The sequence below is a fragment of the Salvelinus namaycush genome, chromosome 7 (assembly GCF_016432855.1).
Source record: "Salvelinus namaycush isolate Seneca chromosome 7, SaNama_1.0, whole genome shotgun sequence".
Lineage (NCBI taxonomy): Eukaryota > Metazoa > Chordata > Actinopteri > Salmoniformes > Salmonidae > Salvelinus > Salvelinus namaycush.
The window spans coordinates 22,306,190-22,318,655 of NC_052313.1; the positions used below are offsets into that span (position 1 = coordinate 22,306,190).

General features: G+C 41.9%; 1 protein-coding gene across 1 annotated transcript in view; it reads left to right on the top strand.

Annotated features, from left to right (window-relative positions):
* Window positions 1-12,466, top strand: part of LOC120051099 (rho GTPase-activating protein 21-like) — a 98,768-nt gene that overhangs the window by 67,401 nt on the left and 18,901 nt on the right. Inside the window, exons 5-7 of the mRNA XM_038997758.1 lie at window positions 548-640; window positions 5,746-5,824; window positions 6,404-6,458. Coding sequence (XP_038853686.1) covers window positions 548-640; window positions 5,746-5,824; window positions 6,404-6,458 — 227 coding nt within the window. The remainder of the gene's footprint in view (window positions 1-547; window positions 641-5,745; window positions 5,825-6,403; window positions 6,459-12,466) is intronic.

A 12,466-nucleotide genomic window follows, 5' to 3' on the forward strand; every position in this document is an offset into this window, starting at 1 on the left:
TGAGGCATTTACGTAAAATGTTGACTTAGTCATGCATTAATGTAATGGTTGACTATTTTAAGTTCAAATTTGCCTTAAGCGCAATTCAGGGTTCACCCCATTATTTCGGACGCTGAACACTAAAAGTAGGGGTCTGTGTGGAGAAGCCTATGTTAATGTGTAATGATGCAGATGTTGCAACTTTTTTATTTATTTCAAAAATATATATATATTAGATAGAGGCGTGCAATTTATTCAGATTAACAAACTTTTCAATGGCGTGTAGAAACACTGTGCTGTCTTGTCTGGCCTCTTGGCAGTGTGTGGTTCTAGCTGAGTAAACCCTGCTGTGTTCATCTGAAAAGAGAGCTCTCCCTCTTCTTTAAATGAGAACACTTTCTCCCTCCCTAGACCATGTTTTCACATGTTAGATGTGTACCTATGCTAACATTTGAAAGTGCCAGCAAGCTGTAATGCTAGTGATGTAGCTAGCTCTAATCCTAGTAGTGATATTCCCTTGGATCTGCACCATGGCACCTGACCCCCTGTGCGCTTTTGCCGTTTCCAGGGAGACAGAGGAACAGGCTGGAGCCAATGGACACCATCTTCGTCAAGCAAGTGAAGGAGGGAGGCCCTGCCCACGGAGCTGGACTCTGTACAGGTAACAACAGCATGACTCATGTTTCGTGCCACTTATTTTTTGAAAGGGAAGTGGGATACCTAGTCAGTTGCACAAATGAATGCATTTAACCGAAATGTGTCTTCCGCATTTCTCTAAATCAGAGAGGTGTGGGGGGCTGCCTTAATCGACGTCCACATCATCGGCGCCCGGGGAGCAGTTATTGTTGGGGGTTAACTGCCTTGCTCAAGGGGCAGATTTTTCCACCTTGCTGACCTTTCGGTTAGGGGCCCAACGCTTTTAACCGCTAGGCTACCTGCTGCCCCTGATTTGACTACACAATATAGATACATTTCCCTGACGCTTGTGGATTCTCAAGACCACATTCACTTCTATATCAATTGCTTGTTGTCAAAACAAAGGTTTGTCTTGTCATCTAATTTAATTAAAGCCAATCAGAGAATGTGTCACTATATACGCATGCAATGCCACTGTACTCTCGGCTCTGTTGGTTGGCTACATGGCAGGAACGGCAAAGTGGCACAGACTAGGGTTGAATATTTTCCCACAAATGTCCTACAAATGTTCCATCCAAGAATAAATCACTTCCTGGTAACCTGGTATTTCCTGCCAAAACTGGAAGTGTCATTCTAAAACGTATAAATATATCTGGATTTGATTAGAGCTTTGATCAACATGAACATTCAAGCCTGATGCTACCTAAGCCTGATGAGCCATACAAGTAAGGACATTTTATGAGCCCTACATTAAAGCCATTTTATGATCCCAAGCCGTTATCCAATACATAGCCTATGATATAGGCTACCGCACATTACGCACAACAGAAAAACATTGAAGACATTAGATGTCGCTGTGCTCTCTTGGGTAATAAATGAAACAAGCTCCAATAGCCTAATCTTTTTGAATGTGTGGACTGTATTACTGTACTGTATTATATGGATTGGAATTACGGACCTCATTCGAACCATGAAGGTTGGCGAGAACATGCCATGCTGGTGCAGAACATGTGACCTACAAAGTTTCAGTTATATGCTAGTGAATTTGATTTTGAAATATAATATTTTACATTTGTATAATTAGTAGGCTGGCACATATATACAGTGGCAAGAAAAAGTATGTGAACCCTTTGGAATTACCTGGATTTCTGCATAAATTGGTCATCAAATTTGATCTGATCTTCATCTAAGTCACACAATAGACAAACATAGTGTGCTTAAACTAATAACACACTATTGTATTTTTCGTGTCTATATTGAATACATCATTTAACCATTCACAGTGTAGGTTGGAAAAAGTATGTGAACCCCTAGGCTAATGACTTCTCCAAAATCTAATTGGAGTCAGCAAACCTGGAGTCCAATGAGACGAGTTTGGAGATGTTTGTTAGAGCTGCCTTGCCCTATAAAAAAAACATTCACAAAATTTGAGTTTGCTATTCTCAAGAAGCATTGCCTGATGTGAACCATGCCTCGAACAAAAGAGATCTCAGAAGACCTAAGATTAAGAATTGTTGACTTGCATAAAGCTGGAAAGAGTTACAAAAGTATCTCAAAGACTTGATGTTCATCAGTCCACGGAAAGACACATTTTATATAAATGGAGAAAGTTCAGCACTGTTGCTATTCTCCCTAGGAGTGGCCGTCCTGCAAAGATGACTGCAAGAGCACAACGCAGAATGCTCAATGAGGTTAAGAAGAATCCTTTAGTGTCAGCTAAAGACTTACAGAAATCTCTGGAACATGCTAACATCTCTGTTGACGAGTCTAAGATACGTAAAACACTAAACAAGAATGGTGTTCATGGGAGGACACAACGAAAGAAGCCACTGCTGTCCAAAAAAGATGTTTATCAGCACTACTGGTAAAATATTCTGTGGACAGATGAAACTATAGTTGAGTTGTTTGGAAGGAACACACAACACTATGTGTGGAGAAAAAAAGGTACAGCACACCAACATCAAAACATCATCCCAACTGTAAAGTATGGTGGAGGGAGCATCATGGTTTGGGGCTGCTTAGCTGCTTCAGGGCCTGGACAGCTTGCTATCATCGACAGAAAAAAAAAATCCCAAGTTTATCAAGACCTTTTGCTGGAGAATGTTAGGCTATCTGTCCGCCAATTGAAGCTCAACATAAGTTGGGTAATGCAACAGGACAATGACCCAAAACACAGAAGTAAATCAACAACAGAATGGCTTCTACAGAAGAAAATACGCCTTCTGGAGTGGCCCAGTCAGAGTCCTGACCTCAACCCGATTGAGATGCTATGGCATGACCTCGAGAGCAGTTCACACCAGACAGCCCAAGAATATTGCTGAACTGAAACAGTTTTGTAAAGAGTAATGGTCAAATTCCTCCTGACCGTTGTGCAGGTCTGATCTGCAACTACAGAAAATGTTTGGTTGAGGTTATTGCTGCCAAAGGAGGGTCAACCAGTTATTAAATCCAAAGGTTCACATACTTTTCCCACTCTGCACTGTGAATGTTTACACGCTGTGTTCAATAATGACATGAAAACGTATAACTGTTTGTGTTATTAGTTTAACTAGACAGTGTTTGTCAATTGTTGTGACCTAGATGAAGATCAGATCATTATTATGACCAATTTATTCAGAAATCCAGGTATTTCCAAAGGGTTCACATACTTTTTCTTGCCGCTGTACCTTTCATAATATTTCCCCTAATGTTGTGCCATGTGCGTATTAGTCTACCTCCTCCTTCTCTATTGTTTCTTCATTCCTTCCTTCAACAGGCAAATGAAATGTTTTGTTGTCCTTATCTTCATCATTGTAATGACATGCTTGAATAATATAGGACTAGAATAAGATGCAGACGGCTATCACTTCTCTTCACGAAGATTGGCTGGTTGTGTGTTTCGCCAATCATAATGGGACCCATGTCATCCAAAAAGTTATACTTTTTACTCATCTGTCCATAGAACATTCTTCCAAGAGGTCTCGATGATCATCCAGCTGCTTCCAAGGTGCTTTTTGGCAAACGTCAGTCAACTTTTTGGATGAGACGGGTCCTGTTATGTCTGGCGAAAACCTAACACTGCATTCGACAGTAAGAACCTCATACCAACGGTCAATCATGGTGGTGGTAGTTTGATGGTTTGCTGCCTCAGGACCTGGACAACTTACCTTAATAGAAGAAACCATGAATTCTGCTCTGAATCATAGAATTCTACAGGAGAATGTCGGGTCATCTGTCTGTGAGCTGAAGCTGAAGCGCAGCTGGGTCATGCAGCAAGACAATGATCGAAAACACACAATCAACTCTACATGAAAATGGTAACCAATTTGACATTTTGGAATGGCCTAGGCAAGTCCAGACCTAATCCCAATTGAGATGTTGCGGCAGGACTTGAAAACAAGCAGTTCATGCTTGAAAACCCACAAATGTCGCTGAGTTAAAGCAGTTCTGCATGCAAGAGCCAAAATTCCTCCACAGTGATGTGAGAGGCTGATCAACAACTACAGGAAGCATTTGGTTGCAGTCATTCCAGCTAAAGGTGGCACAACCAGTTGAGTGTAAGGGTGCAATGACTTTTTCACACAGGAATTTGTTAATTAAATACATAAAATAAGTATATATTTTTTTGTTATTTGTTAACTCTGATGTTGGACGATTAGGCCTGGCCCACCGTCGGCGTTCCAATTCACCCCATAGGTGTTCGACGCGGTTGAGGTCAGGGCTCCGTGCAGGCTAGTCAAGTTCTTCCACACCGATCTCGACAAACTATTTCTGTTTGAACCTCACTTTGTGCATGGGGGCATTGTTATGCTGAAACAGGAAAGGGCTTTCCCCGCAAAGTTGAAAGCACAGAGACTTTTAGAATGTCATTGTATGCTGTAGCGTTAAGATTTTCCTTCACTGGAACCTAGCCCGAACCATGAAAAACAGCCCCAGACCATTATTCCTCCACCAAACTTTACAGTTGGCATAGATTATTTTTATGTGCTACGCGATTCAGCACTCGGCAGTCCCGTTCTGTGAGCTTGTGTGGCCTACCACTTCGCAGCTGAGCCGTTGTTGCTCCTAGACGTTTCCACTTCACAATAACAGCACTTACAGTTGACCGGAGCAGCTCTAGCAGGGCAGAAATTTGGCGAACTGACTTGTTGGAAAGGTGGCATCCTATGACGGTGCCACGTTGAAAGTCACTGAGCTCTTCAGTACAGGGCATTCTACTGCCACTGTTTGTCTATGGAGAATGCATGGCTGTTTGCTATATTTTATACACCTGTCAGCAATGGTGTGGCTGAAATAGCCGAATCCACTCATTTGAAGGGGTGTCCACATACTTTTGTGTAGTGTACACTCATTGTGAACTGCCCTCCATACTGAGATGCGCTATCTGTCCACACCCTGAGCATTGATGATTGATCATGCAGATAGCAGAGGGTAGGCTGTGTCCCGTAGAGAAGCCAGATTTAGACATTGCATATAGTTTAACAGTTCTATTTCACGTTGTGCTGTTCATCGGAATTATTTATTATAATTGACTGGTTTCTTGCAGTTATGTATACTGGGAAAAGGGAGTGGGTCTGGGTGGTTGATCTTGGTTCCCGCTATTCAACCCTAGCACAGACACACAGCCTAGCTTTCTCTTTTTACTACTGAATAGCCCCTTTCCTGGGAAAGGAGTGCACTGGTTTTCCCACAATTAGCTCTACTCTGTCCATAACTCCCTCTAATCAGCTTCCTGTAGATCTCCTCTTCAGAAAACTTGAATGAAAAAGCCCGAGTGGCACCCTATTCCTTATAAAGTGCACTACTTTTGACCAGAGCCCTATGGGGGTGCGCTATATAGAGTATAGGGTGCCATTTTAATTTGGGACGTAGGCACCGTGTACAGTAGGGTTGACTAAACACATTTATGCAGTGTCACTATTCCCCTTTGATCCCAACACAGTCTTATCTGTCTGAGGGGAAATGCTACAGTACTGGGAGCTACATCCTTACCCAAGATGAGGGATTATTGGGCACACTGAGCAACACATTTTAAAATTGTCATATGGCGTTGCAACCATCCACTGTCAATGATTGTGTTTTTCGTTTCATATGCTACATGTCCATTGGAGACATTCAATGTGTTTTCAATGTGAATTCTCTTCCCTTCAGGGGACCGGATTGTAAAGGTGAACAGAGAAAGTATCATTGGAAAGACGTACTCCCAAGTGATCGCTTTGATACAGAACAGGTAAGGGACTGCCTGCTTCTCTTATACATCACTCTCATGGAGTTTTACATGAAGAAGGGGGGGTATTTTCAAACAATGCTAATAGGTTGCAGGAAACCTTACCAGGAAGTGCCTTATTAAAGTATTTAAGGCTATGCACATTTCAGAAACCTTGTCTCGTTTCGGTACTATCAAGATTAGATTAAGTGAAAATGAACAGCTTTTTGTTATTCTAATCATTCAAACTAAATATTTTTAAGTGAAACGTAAACCGTTTCCTTCTCTGAAAATTCAAAGGGTGCTATGTGGTGTCACAGAAATGCAATATCTCCAGGCACTTTTTCAAATGTTGCTCTACCCATTTAAAGTTCCTTGGAAATTGGCACACAGACATTGTTGAGCAATCCATGTGCCCATGGCATATATAACTGTCAGTTCCCAATGTTACTAAACTGTTACCCTCCTACTCATGAACATACCTTAAAGCTAAGTCTAAACTATACCAAAAAAAAGTTTAGTTTTTACATGAACTATGTTGATTGTGCACACTACTGCTCCAACTCGCAAGTGGAATCTCTACTACTTTTGTCCCTCTCACAGCGACACCTCGTTGGAACTATGTGTGATGCCAAAAGATGAGGACATTTTGCAGTTGGTAAGTACAATTAATTTAAGACCGTCCTCCTAACTTTGTGCTTGAATATCTTCCTTGATTATTGTTGACTAGAGAATTAAAGTCACTTGTGAAGGTTTCTGGGAATCATGAATTGATTTTGTTTGTGCCTAAAGTGGGATGGGTAGTTACTTTGTACTTTTTCTCAGAAGGTAGTTAGTTGTTCCCATATCCTAGTGCTGGACAGTGTACAGAATAGGGATTGTTAAATGTAATCAGTTAAATGTAATCTACGTAATCCCGAAAGTAATTCTTTATCATGAGGGCCATAAACAATAATTAGTAATGCTGCATACTCCAAGAAAAGTTAATCTCACCTTTCTGGTAAAAATAGTTATACAGTTTAAGTCGGAAATGTACATACACTTAGGTTGGAGTCATTAAAACTAATTAATTTCCACAAACTAATCCACAAATTAATTTCTTGTTAACAAACTATAGTTTTGGCAAGTCAGTTAGGACATCTACTTTGTGCATGATACAAGTCATTTTTCCAACAATTGTTTACAGACTGATTATTTCACTTATAATTCACTGTATCACAATTCCAGTGGGTCAGAAGTTTACATACACTAAGTTGACTGTGCCTTTAAACAGCTTGGGAAATTCCAGAAAATTGTCATGGCTTTAGAAGCTTCTGATAGGCAAATTGACATCATTTGAGTCAATAGGAGGTGTACCTGTGGATTTATTTCAAGGCCTACCTTCAAACTCAGTGCCTCTTTGCTTGACATCATGGGAAAATCAAAAGAAATCAGCCAAGACGCCAGAAAACAAATTGTAGACCTCCACAAGTCTGCTTCATCCTTGGGAGCAAATTCCATACGCCTGAAGGTACCATGGTCATCTGTACAAACAATAGTACGCAAGTATAAACACCACGGGACCACGCAGTTGTCATACCGCTCAGGTAGGAGATGTGTTCTGTCTCTTAAAGATGAACGTACTTTGGTGGGAAAAGTGCAAATCAATCCCAGAACAACAGCAAAGGACCTTGTGAAGATGCTGGAGGAAACGGGTACAAAAGTATCTATATCCACAGTAAAGCGAGTCCTATATCGACATAACCTGAAAGGCCGCTCAGCAAGGAAGAAGCCACTGCTCCAAAACCGCCATAAAAAAGCCAGACTACGGTTTGCAACTGCACATGGGGACAAAGATTGTACTTTTTGGAGAAATGTCCTCTGGTCTGATGATACAAAAATAGAACTGTTTGGCCATAATGACCATCGTTATATTTGGAGGAAAAAGGGGAAGGCTTGCAATCCGAAGAACACCATCCCAACCGTGAAGCACGGGGGTGGCAACATCATGTTGTGGGGGTGCTTTGCTTCAGGATGGACTGGTGCACTTCACAAAATAGATGGCATCATGAGGTTGGAAAATTATGTGGATATATTGAAGCACCATCTCAAGACATCAGTCAGGAAGTTAAAGCTTGGTCGCCAATTTGTCTTCCAAATGGACAATGACACCAAGCATACTTCCAAAGTTGGAGCAAAATGGCTTAAGGACAACAAAGTCAAGGTATAGGAGTGGCCATCACAAGCCCTGACCTCAATCTTATAGAAAATTGGTGGGCAGAACTGAAAAACGTTTGACTCAAGTTAAACAATTTAAAAGCAATGCACCAAATTCTAATTGAGTGTATGTAAACTTCTGACCCTCTGGGAATGTGATGAAAGAAATAAAAGCTGAAATATATCATTCTCTCTACTATTATTCTGACATTTCACATTCTTAAAATAAAGTGGTGATACTAACTGACCTAAGATGGAATTTTTACTAGGATAAAATTTCAGGAATTGTGAAACTGACTTTAAATGTGTTTGGCTACGGTGTGTGTAAACTTCTGACTTCAACTGTAATTGCTAATGTGTAGTCACTTGTGATGACACAAGCTCAGGGACACAGTACAAATATGTTGAAAATATTAAATACTTTGACATATTTCATATTCAACAAAGCTATATGAACTAGGCTTGAAATTACTTATATGCTTTCTAAATATAGTATAGTCAAAATTTTAAACTAAGATTTCACCTTCCTTAACTGTAAAATATATATTTGTGTGTTTAGTGTTAGAGAAAATGTGCATACTTTTTAAAGGTCTCTCTTGATCAAAATGTCTGCCTCCATCACTTTGAACGTCTCACAGAGCTCTAGCTTGGCTTCCTGAACTCGTTAGGAACTCACCTTTAATCTCATTGGTGTTTTTTTGTTTAAAATCTGAATGATTTTTTGATGAATGGCTATTTATAAAAAATAAAAATAAACTTGTACCCCTTTTTCTCCAAATTTCATGGTTTCCAATTGGTAGTTAGTCTTGTCTCGTTGCTGCAACTCCCGTACAGACTTGTGAGTGGAAGGTCGAGAGCCAATGCATCCACCGAAACACGACCCAACCAAGCCGCACTGCTTCTTGACACAATGCCCGCTTAACTCGGAAGCCAGCCACACCAATGTGTCAGAGGAAACGCTGTACACCTGGTGACCGTGTCAGCGTGCATGCGCCTGGCCCGCCACAGGAGTCACTAGAGTGATATGGGACAAGGACATCCCTGCCGGCCAAACCCTCCCCTAACCCGGACGACGCTGGACCAATTGTGCTCTTCCCCATGGGTTTCCCGGTCGCGGCCGGCTGCCACAGTGCCTGGATTCAAACCAGGATCTCTAGCAACTGCGATGCAGTGCCTTAGACCACTGCCCCACTCGGGATGCTATAAATCAATCTCAGAATGTGCTACAGTGGTATATGAAGTAAGGATTGCAGGCTTGTGCTTTGTCAGTGGCTATGACGTAGGGTTTAGGCAGGAGTTGATGGACAGTCGGAAGGGCGAATTAAATGGTAGGGGGACATCCCAGCTTCAAGTGGTTTCAGATTTCATAACCTACAGATTTCATAACCTTTTCATAGTCACACAGGCTCAGAAAATATAGTACTGTGTCCGTGGGAACCAGGGCTATTGCTCAAGCCATTCCAATCTACGGTGTTCACAGATCGATTTGAAAATAAGTGACAATGTCCTGTACCAGAACCCCCTAAACAGGACGTTAGATCTAAGAGAAATGTAGCATCATATAATATTCACTCCCATAATACTACTGTCCCCTTTGGGTTAACGGCACTCAGAGAATTTCCTCCCCATAAATAGACACCACGCACTGGGCTCTCTGTGCAGGGCTTAGCATCCAGCAGACTCCCTGCCATGGACAGAGGGAAGAGAAGTCATCATTTTTGGCTGGATTTCTGTATAAGCACTTTGTAACTGCTGCTGCTGATGTAAAAAGGGCTATATAAATACATTTGATTGATTTGATCGTTCACTCAGTACTGTTTTGAACATTAAGGTTTTCATGCACTGTCCCTCAGGTTAGCTCAAACTCCAGTCCATTTCTCATGGATCACTGACCAGCGGTGGACTGTTGACAGTAGGTGAAGAGTATTGGCTGTGGGCTTGAAAGTGTGTTTGTGTGTGCGTAGGAAAAGGGCTGAGTAGTAGTGGCCCAGATGGAAAGAACTGCGGAGTGAAAGTGAAGGATGAGCCAAGTAGTGTGGAACGAAAGAGTTATAGAAAAGAGAGAAAGAGGACAGAGAGCTTTAAGGACCAGAGGACGAGAGCCTCTGTGGTGCCAGCCTGCCAGGGCCCCTCGTTCCACCTACCCATATTCCTGCCCGGCTCAGTGATCTGCACAGCAAACCAACGCCACCCGTCAGGGTCCAGAGCCCAGCAGACGATAACGCTATGCCAGACCACACCACCCTACAACCACAGTCACATCCTGTTATTCACTTCCACTGGTTCTCTCATCTGGAGTAAGGAACTGAACCGACTCCAGCCCCTAGTGTGATGCTAAATTCCACGCATAGCTAGATGGCTTGGCCACAGCTTGCCAAAGCCACACAAACATCTTTTGACATTTAGGAATGTGTCGGAGCACTGTTGAAGCCTGAGGTTATTCTCAGTAAATAAAACGAGCAATACACAGCAATTAGTGTTAGAAATGTATTTGTGATCTGGAAGGTGGTTGGTTATACCTCAGCAAGATTGCAATTGCAATTCTAAGGGGGGGGGTTAACTTAACCAAATAGGGTAATTTGACTTTTAATACATTTTCAGAGTTTTTTGATTTACTGTTTAAATAAAGCTTGAAAAAGTCTGATTTTATGTGTTTTCATTTCAGGCTGTAAGGCAACAAAAGATGAACATTTTGAAAGGGGGTGGTGACTTTCTTATAACCACTGTAAGAGAGGGATACCGAGGTAGAGGCAGCTAGTGAACAGCAGCAGCGGTAGGCAGTTAGATTACCCCTGGCTTATGACTACTATCAGGCAGTGTTTGTGAGAGGAGGCAGTTATGTGGGTGAGAGGCAGCCCTCAGGTGGCAGAGGGACAAGCAGGTGGCAGCGCAAACGTGACTGTGACTTTCCTCCTATCCGTTCCTGCTCCCGTCGTCTTTTTTCACTGCTCTTCTCTTGCCCTCTGCCTTTCTGTGGTGCATTCACACAGCGACCGTAGCCATGACAGCTCCAGCCTCTGTTTCTCTATTGCACATCTTTACTCCTCTTTCTCCCCTCTCCTTCTTCTCTCCTCTTGTCTGCCTCTAACCTGTCGGCTGGCAGTTTTCCAGGGATATCACTGCTCTGGTAAGAAGGGAAACTTACTAACTCCTTGTTTTTCTTTCTTGTATGTCATTTCTTCCCATGTGTGAATGTGGTTTCAGACCTTTTTTTAAGCTGGTATCAACAGTGTAATGATTGTCAATAAGTGTAATGTTTTTGTGCCTTCCCTTAGCTAAAACCGTGTCATCTCTACCTAATTTTGTATTGTCTCCATAGAACCTTGTGCCTTTTTTAATTGTTATACTGTATTTCTAAGTGTGTTTTTGAGCTGGGGTTCTCAAAGTGGGGTCTGTGGCCAGATGTCAAAATATAAAAGCAATATTTAATTTGTATTAATGATTATTACTAACAACAGATTAAACACATTTTGGCTAATTGATCCGTGGAATAAGTTTAGAGGGTGTAATATTATTTACCTGCAATTTATGTTCTTAACCCTGGGCAACATGGGCCTAGGAGGCTCACAGGGATATTGCTATCAACAGTACTATCAACCAATTATTTTTTTTCAACTCAATACTTTTTGTATTCCCCCTAGTTATTTTGTTTACATAGATGCGCTGTCATTTTAACTCTAAAACTGCAAAGTTCTCACTCTGCCTCATGGAAAAATAACAACTAAAAAACTCTCTTCCACGTGACAAAATCTGTAGAATTGCAATTAGCTTAAACTGCAACGTGTTCTCTTCGATGCCAAGAGGCAGGCCTTTAAAATGTTCTTCCCAGGGCCCGAGACTTGGTTCGTCCGGCCATGCGCTGCCGAAGTCATAGTAAAACTCCTTGTGTGCTATTTTTATCTCACTCGAGTTGTGCTCTGATTATGGGGGGGGTCTTTTCTATTACAAAAGGGGTATCCGGACACACAGTTGGAGAACCCCTGTTTTAGAGCATGCTAAATATTGACAGGGAAGGGGTTGTCGTTTCCCCATTCAAATTCCTATGTCTCCCGCTCTCTGCTCACATCAGAGAGAGAGAAGCTTGTAAGTTAAGCTCTGAGTCAGTAATAAAATAAAATATGCCATTTATCAGACACTTTTATCCAAAGCAACTTAGTCATGCATGCATGCATACATTTTAAGTATGAGTGGTCCCAGGAATCAAACCCACTATCCTGGCGTAGCAAGCGCCAAAGCGCCTTGATCTACCAGCTGAGCTACAGATGACCAGTACATTTTTTTGACAACATCACTTGACTTATGCAAATCTGGAGTTAGGGGCGGGGGCAGCAGACATGCTGGAGTCACTGTATAAATGTAACCCGACACCACAGATAGAGCACTCATCGATTTTTAAAGTCCAGCTCTTGCTTTCCCTTCAGTGAATTCTCACACTACAAGGATGGGGAGATACATTAAATACCTGAGTCA